This window comes from Tauraco erythrolophus, chromosome 30, assembly GCF_009769465.1.
Source record: "Tauraco erythrolophus isolate bTauEry1 chromosome 30, bTauEry1.pri, whole genome shotgun sequence".
NCBI lineage: Eukaryota > Metazoa > Chordata > Aves > Musophagiformes > Musophagidae > Tauraco > Tauraco erythrolophus.
In genome coordinates, this window is record NC_141494.1 from 847,799 (window position 1) to 864,419 (window position 16,621).

Sequence of the window (16,621 nt, forward strand, 5' to 3'; positions counted from 1 at the left end):
CGCTCCCTTCAGCACCTCCTGGCCCCGTTTCGGAGCCTCTTGACTTCCCTAAAAAATAGAAAATACTTCTACTTTTCAAGGTTGGGAGCCTGGATAACCCCGCGAGCCGAGGTGTGAGATGGTAGGACTTGACCGGTGACGGCACCATCGGCACCGTGGGTGTGGAGGAGATGGATGGGTTTGGGTTGTAGCTGCTCTGGCAGGTTGGGAATTTCTACCTGGGGTTTTGAGGACAAGCTCAAGGGAGTTTGAAGCTCTGCAAACCCAGGAGACGCGCAAATGTGTCCACTGTGAGCTCTGCTGGTTGGGTTGACTCAACCTCCGTTGACTTACGAGTGCTCCGAGCCCATGCGGGAGCTCCTGGATCAGGTTTGCTGCCCCTCCTTCCCCATAACTCCTCCAAAAAAACCAACATGGACACACACAATGTGGGGTAGCTGCTTTTTTTCCCCTAAATGAGGTGGGAATTGGGGCAGGAGGAGCAGGTTTGGGTGGTGGTGGCTTCACGCTAGAGACCGAATGCCGGTTGTTAGTAATTTTTATTGGCAGGAGTTCATATTTACAACAGAATGATAGGAAGTAGGAAAGAACGTGGTCACGGCAAAGCTCGTCGGTGTTGCACAACTTTTATGGCTCACGACGGCGACGTCCATCTATTGAAAACTCTACGGAAAGTCACAACTGTGCTGGAACGGGAGGCGACCGCTTCATTTAGAGGATGGTAATTCCCAACGCGGTGACCGTGGTCTTTCCTTCATCAAAGTCACCACGTCTGGAATGAGGGGAAAAGGTGAGGAAGTGGCTGCGATGTCCTCCTGTTGTGTTTCGAGCCGTGCTCGTGGTGGAACGGGGCTTTTCGTGTCCACCTGGGGTGTCGAGTGAGCTTCAGCCTCTGGGATTACAAAAAAAAATGGGGATGCCTGAGGCTGAGACCCAGTTTGGGTCAGGGGTCTTCACGCCATCGAACCCCCCCACTGAAGGCTGGATGTAAAGAAGCGACTTGGGTGGGTTTTTTTATAAAAAAAAACCCTAAAATGCCTTTTCAGGTGATTAGTAGCAATGAAAACTCCTTTGGCTGTCCCTGGAGGCACGAAAAGTTGGATTGTTTTTTAATGATTTGGCCAAAATTGCTGCTGCTTTAGAAAAAAAGTGGATTTTGGTGGTTTAAAGACGTGCGTTTCGGTGAGCGCTTAAATCCCACCGAGCCTTTAGCATCTTCCGAGGAGGAGTCAGAGCAGGAGACCCAGGAGGCTGAGGAGGATGACGAAGGGCAGGTGGCATCGGAGGGGCGATGCCACCGACTCCTCCAACACCTGGCGAGTCGAAGAAAAGAAACTGATCAAAAAAAATCCCCAAAATACTGTGTTTTACCGCGGGGTATGGGTAAAATTGGGGGGTGGTGCCCCCTTTTATCCCCCAGATCCTCCCCTTATCCCAAAGGATGTCCAGGAAAAGGAATAACTTATGACATCACTACGTAGGATTCACTTTTATCCCTCGTTGGGAGAGGGTTGATATTATTTAATTAGGAAAACGGGGAATTTCCCCTTCTCTGACCTCCTTCTGTGCCAACAGCAAAATAAATCCCTGGAGAACTAATCACCGCCACCGCCTGGACGCTCCGTGCCCCAAATTCCTTGGAAAGACAAAAATCCCAACTCACCTCGTACGAATATATGGTGGGTAGTAACGTGGTGTTGTCCGGGTAATAGTCTGCCGTGGCGTAAAAGTAATCACCTGGAACGAAAGCGCCGTCCTGAGGACTTTGTATTGATATATTGATATTTGACATATTGATATTTAATATATTTTATATAAATATATATAAAATGAGGCGGCGTACCCACTCCAGCCATTAAAATACCACCACAGGTAACACGGAACGTGAATTCCGGAGGTTGGAAATTTAATTTTAGAGGCTGCCTGGGTGGAGTAGGAGGTAAAAATGTGTATAATTTCTAAAAATCACATCTATGATCTATAAATATTCTAATCAAAGCGAATCTCTCTGCCCAGGGGTTAATCTCTGCTCTCATTCCAGCTCAAGAACTGGGTTTTTTTTAGCTCAGCACGACGTGATTTCGGGTGGTAACGGCACCACCGAGGGCAGAACAGCCCCAGAAAACTCTTTTTTAATTCTACTTCCCATCTCGTTTGACGTTTTGTGCCACCCGGATCCGGGCACCGCCGCGTTTCTGGCGGAGCCGTTCGGTGTTGGGTTATAGCGGAGGGTCCTGGTGGGGTTCAGACCGAAATGTTTTCACCCAAGAAGGTCTCCAGAGCCTCTTTTCCAAGTCAACGGAGATAATTTGGGGCTGGTTTCTCTCCGTTGGCAGTAAAGGAGGTTGGGGGCACCTGTGCTGTGCCCACGTTGCCCACCCTCACACCGGGGCGCTATTACCGCCCGGCTTTTCCCCTCCAAAAAGCTGATTTTTAATTCCAATTAATCTGAATAACTCAAACAGCTGCTGCTTCGCTCGTGTCTCCTGCCGGAGCCGTTCGCATTCCCACTGCCCAGCAAACCCCTGGAATTCATCCCAGCAGCAGCTCCCCAGACCTCAGGTCCGTTTTTTTACGGCTATTTCCGCAATAAATACGTTCCATGAGGACCCTGGGACCTTCCTTCTTCATCCTTAAGGATGGAGGCGCCGGGGTCTGCGCCGGTGGCGCTGCGGGGCGGTGGGACGGGCTCCGCGCCCCTTGGGGGGTGATTTGTGATCACTGAGGACTCAATTTGGTGAATTCTTGGTGCTTTTGCGTCGGTTTTGATGGGCAAAGCCAGATTCTCCGTGCCTGGAGACCTCCTGGCGTCCCTTCCAACCCTGGTTATTCCAACTTGATGCAGCTTTCATGAAATGATGCAAAAAAAATAATAATAATAATAAAAAAAAACCCCAACAACAACAAACCAAGAATTTCTTACTTAGATGAGACGCGTAGTCGTATAAAAAATTTCTTATCTCGTCTTCTCCTGTCTCAGCATTTCCTAAAAAACAAACACACACAAAACGCAATGAACGGTCCGTTATCCGGCGCCGTGAGCGGAGACTCGCGTCGCGCCGCTTGGCTACGGATTCTCCTGGAGAATTCCCTTGATTTAGTGGAAACCTGATGGGGCAGTAACGGATTCGCCATCTGACCCGTCATTAAATCCGAGTTTTTGTGCTGCAGAACGGACCACAGCTCGTCCCAGCTGAGGTTTTTAGGGATTTTTTCCTTTATTTTGGGTGCCAATGTGCTGGGAGAAGGAGATGCAGTAATGGGATTGATTTTTGGGATGGATCTCCAAGTATTTTGGGCCGTTCCTCAGCTGCCAACCTGTCTGCGTTATTCCTCGGTGCCTTTTGCTGGGAAAATTGCCGACGGCTCAGAAAGGAGCCGCGCGTTTCCGTAGGGTTGGGTCGCTATAAATAGATTTCTGAACCCTCTGGCCTTGTCAGAAGCAAATCAAGTCGCTCCTTTCCCTTTTCCAAATCCAAGGTTAAATGTGGTTTCGGGTTTGTTTGAGGTCAGATAAAGCGGACTGACTGGGATTGACTGGGATCGTTAATACTGTGATGCTCACGTGATCGTACACTTGTGTTCTCATACAATGAGAGAAGATAATTATTCAATAATACAAGATAATACATATTTTATGCCCATATATGCCCTTTTATGCCCATATATGCCCATAAAATGTAATTATAATATTATAAGTTACACTATTAATAACTTTTAACTATTTTAACTAGAACTTTTCACTATTAATAACCTTTAGTCGTGCCCAGGGCCAGCCATAGCTCCAGGTCTCGCTCTCTAAAAACTTTTCCACCGTTTCCTAACGTAGCCCCAAGTTTCTCGGTGCCGGCAGCGGGTTGAGCGAGAAGCCCAGATCCAAAAACTCTCGTCATTAAGAAATTATCCAAAACCAGTGACCTGGCCTAAAAAACCAGTGACCTGGCCTAAAGATTCTTGCACAGGAGTCAAAGCCGTGGGGGAAGAGTTGGGTCTACGGGTCGCAACACGGCGCAGCCTCTTCCATCACTCGACCTCTGCCCATCCCATCCCATCCCATCCCATCCCACCCCATCCCACCCCATCCCATCCCATCCCATCCCATCCCATCCCATCCTATCCCACCCCATCCCATCCCACCCCATCCCACCCCATCCCATCCCATCCCACCCCATCCCATCCCCATCCTGAGTTTTTGGGGAAACTCTGACCAAAATTGGGGGCCGTGTAACGTGCCGTCCGCCTCCCCGTGCTTTCCCACGCTCCCCCTTCCCGAAGACCCCGTCCTTTTTGGCTCCGGCGCCGTGAACTCCGTCTCTCGAGGCGCATTATCCCGCGCACGGAGCCTTCCGAGAACGCCGTTCCGAGTCGGCTGCTGTATTTACGCCCGGAGCCGCGCTAAGAATAACAGCGGAGCCCGTATCGCCGCGAAGAACTTCCATCTGGAAATCCCCCACCGCAGCCGCTTTTAACCCCTCGCGTGAGGTTTCGCCTTTGGCTCCGTTCCCGCGGCGCGGCGGCGGCGGGAGGCTCGTTGCGGGCAGGGCAGAGCCGCGGGCGCTGCCAGATCCCGATTACCGGCCCCTCGGCTGGCGCTGCCCCTTATCTCAGGCTCTCAGGAACGTTATTCCGTCACTCGTGTTTTCATCCCTGATGGCCCGCGGGTTCCTGCCTCCACGCACGGCTCATTCCTGCCGGCGCCGTGGTTTTCCTCCCGCGGTTGCCCCCAACTCCGCTCTCCCCCCTCATCTCCTAAGTGCCCACCTAATACTCCAGGAAATCCTATTTGGTTTGGGGTTTGTTTTTTTTTTTTTTCCCCTCACCCATGTCTGTCTCTCCTAACAGCTCCCAGCTGCACATTGCAAATTATTTTGAGTGCAACACGGAAAACATGAATTATCAGGCTCTATTCTGCAAGAAGAGGCTCTATTCCCCGAGCGCACGCTTTTCCGTAACTTTTAGTAATTCCATCACGTTTTCCCATTATTTTTTTTCCCCACCTCCAAAGCGACCACCCCGAGACCTTCCCAGCCTCCGAGACCCCACCCCGAGCTCCGTGCAGCATCCCGAAACGGAGAAATTACTCAACGCCCGGCGCTCCGCGGCGGCGTGAAACGACGGGAAAAACCAGAGAAACGTTCTTTACCCGGGAAAAAATGAAGAACCAAGAGTGCCGCGATGAAAAAGTTCGGCATCCTCCGGTCGGGTGTCGTCCGCCGGCTCAGCGCTGCTGCTCGGGAATTTCTCGAGCCGTCCCGGCAGCGGCAGGAAATGACTCTCGGGAGGGCCGGACCGAGCAGCCCCCGCGCTCGGAGGAAAGACCCAACTTTTTTCGGCGATTTGCCAAGCGATGACGATGCCAGGCTGGAGGTCGTCCCGTTCGGGGGAACGCGTGATGCCGGTGGCACCGCTCCGGCGCTGGAAGATGTATTTTATTCTTTTTTTTAATTTTTTTTTCCCTTTTGCCAAGACTTTCCCAGCGGCTGAGTTGCAAAGCTTGGGAAGTTTTTCCCCAGGGAAGGTGCAGCGCCGCCGGACGAGGTTGCGAATCGAGGGAGGGCGGGTTTGATTACGTTCCGACGGGAGTTATTGCCAGCGAATCCTCACGGAGAAGGCGGCGATGAAGAGGCAAAAGGCAGAAGCGACAACTGGAACTGGTCCAGTTCCCAACTTCCCTTAAAATCTTGGGGGATTTTTTTTTCTTCTTGGCTTCATTTCACCTTCCCGTGCCTCAGTTTCTCCATCGGCGAGAAGAAACGCAGACAGGCAGGGGATTACTTGATTTGAGAGTGGATAGAAATTCCCCCGGGGGTTGGGATGCTTTGGGAGCCGCGTTCGGTGTTTACGGTCGGCTGCCGGTACCGCATCCGCGGCTGCTGGTTTTCCTTCCTTCTCTAAAAATAAAATAGGAAAACATTTGTCGGAAGAGAAACGGGTGGGAAAAGAAAATCCAACTCTTGCTTCATGGGGAAAAGCCAACAGCGGTGCAGGCAGCTTTCTCCCAGGAGATGACATGATGCTGGTGGAAACTGGTGGTCACTGGGACGTGAAGCGAAAGGGCAATAGGAAGAGCTGGAGGTCGATTAAGCGCGACCAAACTGCGGTAAAACGGGTTCCTGAGTGGGGGGGGGGGGGGGGGTTGCTCTCCACCGCCGCCGTGCTGCCGGGGCAGGGGGTGAGATCGCAGCGATAAAAATCAGGGTTTGGGGAGGGAAAAAGAAAACCAAAAACCTCACGCCGTCACCCAAGACGGTTTCTTCTCCCAACCAGTCTCCTGAGCGCGAGGTGGGAGGCGGTTTGTTTTGGGGGCTCTTGGCTGGGTGCTGAGAAAGAGCAAGAGAAGCCTTAAAAAGTGAGAGAGCAGCTGGATTTGGAGCTACAATGAGGATAAATTCATAACTGGGAAGATTCTTTTGGAAGGAGAACCCTTCCCAGCCAGGAGGGTGGTTGAACGTGGGACAACCGCGGGAGAAGGTGCGGACCGTGCTCTCGCCTCGTCTTTATCCCCCATCCCTCCAGCCACGTTCTCGCCGTCTTCCAACTCCTTTCCCAACCCTACGTTGCACTTTTCTCCGGCCAAACACGCGGAGGACGATGCTGCCGCCAGCACGGAGCCGGGGGTGGGTGCCGGCCCCGTGGGACGGGGGTTCCGGAGCTTCCTCTCGCGCTGAGAAAACGGAAGCGAGTTTTTCAGCGGGGCGAGGGAGTTTAATGGCAACCAGCTGTGCCGAGCGGGGAGCGAGGGGGGGTGGAAAACCACCGGCCGCGGTGGGACGGGTGTGGGGATCCGCGGGGCGACCAGCCGGCAGAGCGGCGGGAGTCGATCCTTGTGCCGTCGATTTTAAACCAAGGATTCCCACTGATTCCAAGGCGAGGATTTCGACGGATTCCAAGGCAAGGAGTGCCATCGATTTTAGGCAGAGGATTGTTCTTGATTTTAAGGCAAGGATTCCTATGGATTTTAAGCCAAAGATTGTCATTGATTCCTAAGCCAAGGATTGATTTTAAATCCAGGATTCCTACCAATTTCGAAGCCAAGGATTGTCACTGATGTTAAGCCAAGCATCACTATCATTTTAAGCCAAGGATTCCAGGCTGAGGATTGCCATCGATTTTAAGCCAAGGATTGCCCTTGATGTCAAGCCAAGGATTGCCATTGACACTAAGCCAAAGATTTCTATCGATTTTGAGACAAGGATTCCTATCAATTCCTAAATCAAGGATTCCAATCAATTTTAAGCCAAGGATTCCAATCAATTTTAGGCTGAAGGTTGCGATTGATTTTGAGCCAAGGATTTCAAAAGCAGAGTTTCTTTTTTTTTTTTCCACTAAGAGGGGACCTAACTGAAGAACTTTCCAAGCACATCCCAGAAACAATTTGCAGCCTCCCGAGGCTGTACGTGTTTTGCTGAAGGGGCTTTTCCCATCCATAGGGAGATGCTCGGTGAAGGGTTAAGTGTAGAGGAATGCTGAGCAATCGAGCAGGCAGGAACTCCAAACCCACCCCTCAACCCACAAAAATAACATCAAAACTCAAAATCTCAACCCAAGCAGAAATTTGGCCTCGCTGGGTCGAATCCCACCAGGGCTGGAGCTCTCGGCTCAGCTGGGAGGTGCTTGGGTAGCGTGGGAAGATGTCAAGCTGTGAAAGAGTTAAAATACTGTGGGTTTAAGGGGCGAGGAAGGTTTATGAGGATGCTGGTGGCTTTTATGAGATGAGCAGATGGAGCTGGATGGACAAACTCCTTGTCTGCCAACTTGGGAGCCTGAATTCAAAGGGATTTGCTGGCTCAGGGCTGAGAATGGCTCCTCACGGTTGGATGTGATGACATAAAACTTGAAAAAACTTGGGAAAACAAACAAAAAATGGGTGGTACCTGCAGCGTGGAGATGCTGCTAAAGGAGCTGGATAAAAACAAGGTGATACAAGAGGGCAAAGAAACCTTTTGCACCAAATTCTGCCGTTCTTTGCTAACTGTGAATGCGTCGGTGTCCAGCTCCAGCATCCCTGGCAGCATCCCCCATCTTCGTGGCATAAAGGATGGTCCCGGGGTGCTGGGACCACTGGGGAACCACAGGTGCGGCTTTTCAACTGTATTTCTGGCCAGAAAAAGAAAACACTCTATGTATGTTCAAATTTTTCCTTTTCTGTTTGTTCTTACTTGCTTTTCATGTCTCGCACCAGAGTAAAAACGTCGCTGGAAGAGCCGCCAAACTCAACGTCTTTGCCATTTCCGATCCCGAGCTCCTTTCCCAAAACCCAATTCCTATTTTGCACCGTCTCTGAACTTTTATGTCTTTTTATATTATTTTTTATTAACCTATTAAAGTTTACGTGCCGAAATCGAACCGTAAAAGGCCCCACCGCGAGGGAGCGGCGCCTTTCACCTGGGAAAACTCAACGCGTGAGCCAAAATGAAACGGCTTTTCCAGGAAGGGATGGCAAAACCCGCTTTGCTTCTCCCACTGCTGAGGGTGCTGCATCCCAGGGATGCTCCAAGCATCCCGCTGCGGTGAAGCCTGCGGGGCTCATACCAGGACCGCGCGTTTTCCGCCGAGGATGAAGGTGGGGATGAGATCACCGCCGTCCCCGGCTCTCGGATGCGTCACGTCATTTCCCACCTTTAATAAGCGGAAGCGAAACCTGAAGGGAAATGAAAAAAAAAAGAAAAACGCAGCTGGTAAATAAGACTCTTCCCTTAACAATGATTCGGGGCCGAGCAGACGACGTTAGCAGGATTCCTGCGGAAGTGGCTGGAGGGGACGTCGGTTGGCGTCGTTTGGCGTCTTCGCTGCAGGAGACGAGAAGATGGATAAAGGAAACCCCAAAAAACTCCATTCCCCCCCCATGGCACCAGCTGCTGCGGCGTTTCCACCGCTCCGGGAGGTGCCACGTGCCAGCTGAGAGGTCGGTGGGACGAGCCGCCCTTCCTGCAGGAAGGACCGGAGGGGTTTTTCTACCAAACAGGGTGTTCTCGCTCTGCGACGGGGTTTTCTACTCTAAATAAAGTTTTCCTGCCTTTCCCGGCCCTTCTGTAAACAGCGGCTGCTCGGGCCGGCTGCTGCCGACCGCGGTGTGCGGCTCTGCCGGAGAGACCGGGGAATGGCGATGGGATACTTCAGGTATACGGAAATCAAGAAAAAAATGCACTTTTGAACTGTAATTCTTCAAAAAATAAAGAAGAAGAAAGTAAAATTTTAAAATAAATAAATAAATAAATAAAAAGCAAACCACGTTCCTGGTTTTCACGCTTGGTGCCGCGCGGGGCACCGGGGCGGCCGCGCACAGCGATGGCTCTGCCTCTGCCATCGTCCCCTCGTGCCGCTCCTGGCGGCTCCGGGCACGGGCACGGCTGGAACACGAGGGACCGCGGACCCCGGGTGCTGCCCACGGGCGGGTTCCGGCTCAGCCCGGCGGCCCGTGGCACCGGCCCGGGGGGGGTGACGCTGGGTGCCCCGTCCCACCGTCACGGCGCTGAGACTCCGCTTTTCCGAACCTCGACTTTTATTGTTCCTTAATTAGACCCAAAGCAGCTGCAGCAACCCCTGAGCGACGGGGGGCTTCGCGTCCCCCTCCCCTTCCCCTTCCCCTTCCCCTTCCCCTTTCCCCTTCCCCTTCCCACTTCTCCTTCCCACCGAAATATCCCCGACCCAAACGAGGGGGTTAATCGCTCCCAGGCACCCACAGACTCCCGCCCCCCCAGCGTTATCCGGGGGATCACGGAGCAGCCGGGAATCCCGGGAGCATCCCGGGAGCACGGAGCGGTGCTGCTCGTGGCGGGTGGCGCGTTGCTCCGCGGTGCCTTTTCCTGCCCCGACGGCAGCAGGAGCCGAGCCGGGGCTGTCGTGGCGCCGCGCTCCGTTCTCCGCCTCCCGAATCCCGTTCGTTGCTGCTTCCCGGCGATTCCCGACGGCCGCTCTGCGGGGCGGCACGGGCAGAACCCGAGAGAACCCCCAGACCGCAGCCCCTCACCCCGGCATCGGGGATTTTCTTACTTCTGCGCCATTTCTCCGTGCTAGCGAGCATCTCTTCCCCCCCTCCTCCCCCGCCACTTACAGCCTTCGTCCTCCTCCTCCTCGTCCCAGCCAAGCGGAGAAACCCAGCAGGAACGCAGCGAAGGTGCAGCCGCCGGGACCGTGCGCTGGCGGCACCGGGCACCGGGGACGCGGCGCTGCTCCCGGCCCGGCCCGGCCCGCCCCGCTCCGAGCGCCCGGCAGCTCCCCGGGCCGGTCCCGTCTATCCCGGAGCCCCCCCGGCTCGGCGGGGAAACCGCTGGAAAAGCCTTTCCGGGCGCTCGATCCGACGCCAAAAAAATTCCTCCCGCCCCGCACGCTCTGCCCGTTTGCCCCGTTTCTCCCGGTTTTTAACCCGTTCGCAGGCGCCGGCATTTCAGCGCCGCTCCGGCTCCGCCCGCGGGAGCGAGAACGGCGTTACCGAGCCCCGTGCGGCGCGGAGGGAGCGGGGGGGGGAGCGGGGGGGGAGGCGGGGGGAAGGCCAAAAACCGCCAACTTTGGGTTATTTTAGCTCCCCGGGTGAGAGCGGTGCAGCCGCGGCAGGACGCGGTCCGCCCGCCCCGGAAAATGCCCGGGGGGGCGGCTCGGCTGCGCCCCCAGAGAGGGGTTGGGGGGTGCCCGGGGCTGCGGCAGCGTTGGCACCGCCAGCACCAGCCAAAGGGAATTTTCTCCCCGAACGGGGGGAGTTTCCCCCCCCACCCCGAGGAAGCGGCGGAGGAAATTCCGCCTGGAGGGGAGTTGGGTTTGAGCGGAGCCGCCTCACGGCGCTGGAAAAAATGAATTTATTTCACGCCGGGGGCTGAGGAAGCGGTTTTAGCTCCCGGGGGGTGTCGGGAGGGGGGGTGCGGGGTGAAGGGGCTGCGAGGAGGAGGGGGAGGGGGCGGGGGGGTCACCTGTGGCCAGACGGTGCCTGCAGAGCAGGATGAGCAGCTGGAGCAGGGCCAGGAGCGGGACCCAGAGCAGCACCGGCACCAGCGGCCACGGAGGGCACCGTTCTGCGGGGGGGGGAGAGAGAATGAGGGGGAGGGGGCGGTTTGGTCACCGTGGGGAGCCGAGCAACCCCGAAATGGGGGTCAGGGCTGTGCGGGGGGGGCCACGCGCAGGTTTAAAGCATTTCAGCGCAGGGGGATCCCAGCCAGGAGCTGGCGGGAGGAGGGTCCAAGGGAATTCCAAACTGTGCCTTACTGGGGAAGAACTGGGACGTGGGGATTTGCTGAACGAGGAAAGGTGGAAGAATTGGGATGCAGGGGGGGGACAGAGGCTGGGACACGCGGGGGGCACACGCACTAATTACCCTCCTCGAGCCCTTTGCCGAGGGCGGCGCTGACGTTCCTGCCCGTGCCGCTCTCTCGGGCCGTGCACGCCGCAGCCCCATCCCAGCGCTCGGCCGAGGCCCAGGTGATGCTCCAGGCGCTGAGGACGCCGCGCTCGTCCACGGCCGACGCCATCAGCGGTGCCACCTGCCCGCCGGGCTGCCAGTGCACGGTGTCCCAGCCCGGAGGGACGTCGTGGAGGTGGCAGAGCAGGGGGATGTCGGCCGGCGGCTGCCCGGGCTCCTCTGCCTCCAGGGGCACCAGGATGGAGAGCTTGGGCTCGGTGGCATCTAAAGAGGGAAAGTGGGTGCTGGGAGGTGGCACAAACCTCCCCAGGGATGTCCCCAACCTGACAGGCACTTACTGGTGACGATGAGAGTGGTCCCATTCCCAAACGAGGGGTAGTAGTCGGAGGAGTCACAGTAATAAACCCCGGAGTCCTCCCTCTGCGCGGGGCCAATGGTGAGGGAAAATTTCCCCAGTGATTCCTTCCTTCCCGAGTATTTTCCCACCGGACAGTAGTAATCTGAGACCCGGTAAATCCAGGACAAACTGCCGTCTGGATTCTCCTTGTACCAGTTCACAGACAAGCTGTATTCCTGGATGTGACAGCTCAGCGTCGCCGACTCTCCGGGGCGCACCCAGAGCCGCCCCGGGCTCTGCTGGACCTGTGTCCCCTCCGCCAGGGTCCCTCCTGCCCGGGGGGAGCAGAACGGAGTTGGATTTTCCGCCCTTCAGCCTTTCCCATATATCACATTCAAAATTCTGGGAAATCTCGCCCGGGTTGGGGTGTGTCTGGGGCGGGCACGTACCTGGCAGGAGGAGCAGGAGGGTCCCCAGGAGCCCGTAGCACATGTCGGCCCAAGCCCTTGTGCCAGGGAGACGTTGCCCCCCGCCCGTCTCTCCGAGGAGCCCTGGGCTTCGCCAGCCCCTGGTCTTTCTCCTCTCCAAGGCAAACGTTTCTCTCGCTCTTGGGCTTGGGGCTGGATTTCCCCAAACTCCCGGCTGGAAACCGCCAGGAATTGCCCCCGGGAATTGCCCCCGGAGCACAGCAGCCACCTCTGGGAGGAGGCGCTGGAATTCCTTCCCTCTGGATTCTCGATTCTTCTGCCTCTCTGCAGCACCGGAGGCTTTGCTGGCGCTGGAGATGGCTGCGGTTGGCCCCGCTGCCACGGGGGCCGGTGATGTTTTTCGGCGCGGCTTTGGCCGAGGCCCGAGGTGCCAAACCGCAGCAGGAAAGGCTTTTCGTGCCTTTGATGGGTGTTTTGGGGGGGTGGGGGCATCTGGGGGGTGGCGGGGGGAGGCTCCTGTCAAAAGCTGCAGGAATTGCCCAAAACCCAGCAAGCGACGGGATTTCTGTGATTTCCGCGTGTTTGGGACCCAGCCGGGGTCAGGAGGAGGGACCCAGCCCCAGCACAATCCTGGCCAGGGCTGTCTCTGTCCCCCACCATCCCCAAAATCCTTAAATCTTCCCATTTGACCCCCCAGCCTGGTCCCAGGCAGTGCCCGGCTCAGCACCTGCAGCCCCTCACCCGGGTTTTGCCTCCAGAACCGATTTTCTCTCCATCTCAGAGGTTTCGGAGGGGGGTTCAGCATCCCCTCGGCTCAGAGCATCGCCCGGGCGGATTTATTGCCCTCCGATGCCCCAAAACTCCCCGATTTTGCTCAGAAGCTTCGAAACGGGGCGGTGGGGGGAGTGTGAGCTGTAGCTGGTGGCATCCCACCCCCAGCACCCTCCTGCCAGGGATGCTCCAGGATGCGGCACGTGGCCAAGCGGCCACCATGGCCCCGGTGACGAAGGCAGCGAGGTGGGGGGGGTCGGTGCCCGCAGCCCCGTGGTTTTGGCAGCGCCGGCAGCTCTGCAGAAGAGCTCGGCCTGGGGGAGGAACTGGCCCCCCCATTGCTGCACTGGCCACCGATGGCAGCCGGGGGCTCGCTGGCCCCCGCGGGGCTGCTGTGGCTCTGCCTGGGTGGGTGGCAGGCGTGGGGATGGGGGAGGGCGGCCGGGCTGCGCTTTGGGGACATTTCTGGGCTTTTTGGAGCCCCTGGCTGCTGGGAGAGGGGGGTGGTGGGGGTGACGGTGGGGCTGGACTGGAGCCTGGCGGGGGAATGAGCCCCCGGTCGGTCCCCGCAGCCCCGGCAGCGCTGCTGAGGCTGCACCAGCCCCAGCCCGTCCTGGTCGTGGAGCCCGGGAGGCTGGTGGAGATCGGCTGCGCGGCCGACGAGAACATGGAGAGCAAAGGAAAAGTGTCCTGGTACCGGCGCAGCGACAGGGACGGGCCCATACTGGTCCTGAACTGTGGGAACAGGACGCAGGGGAGGTTCTCCTGCAATTTTCGGAGACGCCATGTCACCCTGCGCATTGCTGGTGCCCAAAAAAAGGACTCCGGCCTCTACCTGTGCGTCTTCCACACTCAGCACCTGGTTTTTGGCAACGGCACCGCGCTGCTGGTGGGAGGTAGGATGGCGGCTTCAGCGGGGGGTGAGACCCTCATGGCCCCCGTGTTACCCCCATGTTCCCCATCCCCTGCTGTCCCCTCTGTCCTGCCCTGGCCCCCTCCAGCATGTTTGATCTGCCTCCATCACCCCTGACCCTCTCCATCCCCTCCGTCCCCCCAGCCCGTGCCCGTGCCCACCCCAGACCCTGCTGCAGCCCCTCTCCCCTTGCAGACAGCTGGACCAACAGGAGCTGGGTGCGGGTGCTGGCGCCCCACGGGGACCCCCGGGCCCCCCCCAGGCTGTTCTGTGCCGTGGGTGCCACCGCCGGCCCCGTCCTCGTCTCCCGGCCGGGGGGGCCCGGGGAGGTTTTGGGGCTGGGGGATGGTGCGGGGCCGCTCGTCAGCCCCATGGGCACGGCCGGGGGGGCCGGGGGGCTCTGCGAGGTGCGCTTCAACGCCTCCGCGCCCCCCGTCCGCAGCAGAGCAGAGCGGCGCAGCATCAAGGGTGAGTGTGGGGGAACCCTCCCCAAACTGGGGCACCCCGGGGGAAACTGAGGCAGCCGAGATGACTTGGCCTCAAGGTGGGGTGATGTTGGGGATCTGTGGTGGGATGTTGGGACAAACCAGCCCCTCTCGCCCAGGCTGCTCCTTCCTGAACCACAGGATGGGGGTCCTGGCCGGGGTCGGGGCGCTGCTGCTGCTCAGCATCTGCCTCAGCATCCGCCGCCTGCGCCGCCCCACGCCCACGGGTAAGGAGCGCGGCACGGGCGGGGGGTGGCATCCCGCCCTGCCCCCCGCTGTGCCGTCCATCTGGCCGGGACCCCTGCACTGCACCCCGGTCCCCCTCCATCACCCCTCCTCCTGCTCCATCTCCTCGCTCCTGTCCCCTGGTATCCCCCCTGCCCGCGCTGGGGACACGTCTCCCCGCTCCGTCCCCTCCAGGCCACCTGCCAGGGACCCCGCAACCCAGGGCTGTGGGGCGGGGAGGGCGGCTGTGGGGCCGAGGGGCCGTTTCAGGGTCCCTGGAGGGGCAGAACCGCCTGCCCCGACCTGCTGCCCCGCTGCTGTGGGGGCAGCCCGGGAGGCGGTTGGTGTTTGGGGCTGCTGTTGAGCTTCTCCTCACCCAACACCCCTGAGTCCTTCTCCTCTGCGCTGCTCTCCGGCCATCCTCCACCCAACCTGTGTTTGGGGCTGGGATTAGGATTGGGATTGGGATTGGGATTGGGATTGGGATTGGGATTGGGATTGGGGTTGGGATCGCCCCAACCCACAGACAGGACCCTGCGCTTGGCCTGGTTGAGCTGCATGAGGTTGGCACAGGCGCAGCTCTCCAGCCTGCCCAGGTCCCTCTGGATCTCATCCCTTCCCTCCGGCGTGTCCTCCACCCCACCCAGCTCCACGTCCTCAGCAACGTGCTGAGGGTGCCCTCGATGCCACCCTCCATGTCGCCAACAAGGATGTTAAACAGCACCAGCCCCAACACCGACCCCTGAGGAACACCCCTCGTCACTGGGCTGCACTGGGACATCGAGGCGTTGAGTGCGACCACCCGGCCAGTTCCGTACCCACCCATGGTCCGTCCACCAAACGCGGGTCTCTCCGATCCAGACAAGGATGTGGGACAGTGTCAAACGCTTTGGACAACCCCAGGCAGACGATGTCGGTTGCTCTTCCCTCGACCACCGAGGCTGCAACCGCATCATAAAAGGCCACCGAGTTTGTGGGGCACCGTTGGCCCTTGGTGAAGCCACGCTGGCCGTCCCCACCCCCCTTATTCTCCGGGTGCCTTAGCGGGGTTTCCAGGAGGATCTGGGATCTGCTCCGTGATCCCGCCGGGCAGAGAGGTGAGACCGACTGGCTGCAGCTCCCTGGATCTTCCATTTATCCCTTTTGAAAAACAGGGGCTGTTTCTGCTTTTGCAGCTGGAGGGCAAAAAACCACAAAGCCCCGGGGCTTTTGCACCTTTTCCGGAGCGCTCGAGTGCTGGCGAGCTGGGAAACCACGGAACGGCGCGTTCCGGGCGGCGTGTGTGTGACACGGGCCCGAGCGGCCACAGAATTCGCTTCCGAGATGAGAAACAAATAAACAGCCTTTGGCAAACCCGTCCGCGAGGGGCTGGCAAATGTCCGACGGGAATTTTCTCCGGGGCTGGGGCTCAAATCGCAGCGGAAAAGCTGAGGCCAAAAACGTCCCTCCTGGCTTCTGCAAAGCTCCCGCCAGTTTGCCAGCGATTGCTGGGGCAAACTGGTGGGGGGACACGCCGGCTCCCAGTGCCATCGCCTCAGGCTGCTGCCAAAGCACAAAGTTCTTTATTTCATGCGGTTGGGCAAAGGGGGGGGAGCAGCCCCGGCCCCCCGGGGGTCACACAGGGATGCCAGGGGGGTTTTGGGCACAAAGGGTCGAGCTCCGGGTCGGGGTTGCCACCACGTCCGGCTGCGGGTCACGGCGTGCGCTGGCACCGGGCACCGGGGACGCGGCGCTGCTCCCGGCCCGGCCCGCCCCGCTCCGAGCGCCCGGCAGCTCCCCGGGCCGGTCCCGTCTATCCCGGAGCCCCCCCGGCTCGGCGGGGAAACCGCTGGAAAAGCCTTTCCGGGCGCTCGATCCGACGCCAAAAAAGTTCCTCCCGGTTTCGCGGAGCTGCCGCCGCTTCGCCGGCGGCTCCCGGGGCAAACGCGGGAGCTGCCGGTGGCGGTTCGGGCGCTGCGGGCACCGGGGGCCGTGCCCACCCCCTCCCGCCCCGCACACTCTGCCCGTTTGCCCCGTTTCTCCCGGTTTTTAACCCGTTCGCAGGCGCCGGCATTTCAGCGCCGCTCCGGCTCCGCCCGCGGGAGCGAGAACGGCGTTACTGAGCCCCGTGCG

At 58.5% G+C, this 16,621-nt stretch overlaps 1 protein-coding gene, 1 long non-coding RNA gene and 1 gene segment (V, D, J or C); 1 reads left to right on the plus strand and 2 right to left on the minus strand.

The window, feature by feature from the left end:
• Positions 1 to 520: 520 nt before the first annotated feature.
• LOC147526597 (uncharacterized) lies at positions 521 to 5,651 on the minus strand. The gene is made up of 4 exons (XR_015222919.1): positions 5,144 to 5,651; positions 2,924 to 2,986; positions 1,664 to 1,737; positions 521 to 1,313 (listed from the first exon to the last, which is right to left on the minus strand). It is a non-coding gene; the product is annotated as an uncharacterized LOC147526597 (long non-coding RNA).
• A 5,646-nt stretch (positions 5,652 to 11,297) lies between these two features.
• LOC147526598 (Ig heavy chain V region B1-8/186-2-like) lies at positions 11,298 to 12,179 on the minus strand. The segment is given in 3 exon segments: positions 11,298 to 11,614; positions 11,689 to 12,018; positions 12,137 to 12,179. Coding segments are annotated over 3 exon segments (690 nt in total).
• A 1,254-nt stretch (positions 12,180 to 13,433) lies between these two features.
• LOC147526599 (uncharacterized) lies at positions 13,434 to 16,611 on the plus strand. The gene is made up of 4 exons (XM_086628264.1): positions 13,434 to 13,782; positions 13,995 to 14,267; positions 14,404 to 14,511; positions 16,553 to 16,611. The coding sequence occupies exons 1-4, from the start codon at positions 13,434 to 13,436 to the stop codon at positions 16,609 to 16,611; spliced, it is 789 nt and encodes a 262-aa protein (XP_086484390.1).
• Positions 16,612 to 16,621: the final 10 nt, after the last annotated feature.